The 1311-nt window shown below is 42.5% G+C and overlaps 1 protein-coding gene across 1 annotated transcript; it reads left to right on the forward strand.

Annotated features, from left to right (window-relative positions):
- Positions 1–708: 708 nt before the first annotated feature.
- Positions 709–1311, forward strand: LOC121374363 (uncharacterized PE-PGRS family protein PE_PGRS34-like). The gene has a single exon (XM_041501466.1). The coding sequence runs from the start codon at positions 709–711 to the stop codon at positions 1309–1311; it is 603 nt and encodes a 200-aa protein (XP_041357400.1).

Below are 1311 nucleotides of genomic sequence, written 5' to 3' on the forward strand. Positions count from 1 at the left end.
GTCGTTAAATAAAAATTTCCTTCCTTCCTTCCCCTCTCTCTCTGTTGATCTGTCTGTCTATCTGTCTGTGGTCTCTCTCTCTCTCTCTCTCTCTCTCTCTCTCTCTCTCTCTCTCTCTCTCTCTCTCTCTCTCTCTCTCTCTCTCTCTCTCTCTCTCTCTCTCTCTCTCTCTCTCTCTCTCTCTCTCTCTCTCTCTCTCTCTCTGTGTGTGTGTGTGTGTGTGAGCCAAATCAAACTCACTTTGTTTTCCTTTAGAGGTTTTTAATTCTGATGAAATGTGCTGGGGCCTCAGCCACTTTGATTTCATCACAATAAGAACATTTCCCCCTGAATCCATAACAAGGATTGACACTTTGTTCTTCCTCTCAGACCTCTGTGCATAATTAACTTCTGTGTTAGGCTTCCTCTTCTAAAACATGGCTTAATTAATCAATGGTAATGAAATTTTCTTGGAACACTGCACACAATGTAGGTCAGGATGGGAAAAAGGGTTGCTACTTTTGTTGTCCGGTTATTCCCCTATAAGACCCTCTTGGTCCATGATTAATCCCAAACATTATTATTGACTTCTCAGGAATTCCACAGCTGAGTTAATCAAGAGTAGACAAATTTATTAACAGACACAGGTGTTTCTGTTTTATTTGTTGTTTTGTTTTGTGGGTTTTTTTAGTCTCGCCGTTACAAAATAAAAAAGTGAGATATAGGTGCATGTATTACTTTTCCGATGGTGGCAGTGTTGGCAGTGATGGTGTTAACTTTTCCGATGGTGGCAGTGTTGGCAGTGATGGTGTTAACTCTTCTGATGGTGGCAGTGATGGTGTTAACTTTTCTGATGGTGGCAGTGATGGTGTTAACTTTTCTGATGGTGGCAGTGTTGGCAGTGAGGGTGTTAACTTTTCCGATGATTGCAGTGTTGGCAGTGATGGTGTTAACTTTTCTGATGGTGGCAGTGTTGGCAGTGATGGTGTTAACTTTTCTGATGGTGGCAGTGATGGTGTTAACTTTTCTGATGGTGGCAGTGTTGGCAGTGAGGGTGTTAACTTTTCTGATGATTGCAGTGTTGGCAGTGATGGTGTTAACTTTTCTGATGGTGGCAGTGTTGGCAGTGATGGTGTTAACTTTTCTGATGGTGGCAGTGATGGTATTAACTTTTCCGATGGTGGCAGTGATGGTGTTAACTTTTCTGATGGTGACAGTGATGGTGTTAACTTTTTCGATGGTGGCAGTGTTGGCAGTGATGGGGTTAACTTTTCTGATAGTGGCAGTGTTGGCAGTGATGGGGTTAACGAAAGTCCTAGAATAGGTCACTGA

The sequence above is a fragment of the Gigantopelta aegis genome, chromosome 6 (assembly GCF_016097555.1).
Source record: "Gigantopelta aegis isolate Gae_Host chromosome 6, Gae_host_genome, whole genome shotgun sequence".
In the NCBI taxonomy this organism is placed as follows: domain Eukaryota; kingdom Metazoa; phylum Mollusca; class Gastropoda; order Neomphalida; family Peltospiridae; genus Gigantopelta; species Gigantopelta aegis.

Coding starts and splice junctions, on each gene's coding strand:
- LOC121374363 (XM_041501466.1), top strand. CDS start 709: ATGTATTACTTTTCCGATGGTGGCAGTGTTGGCAGTGATGGTGTTAAC.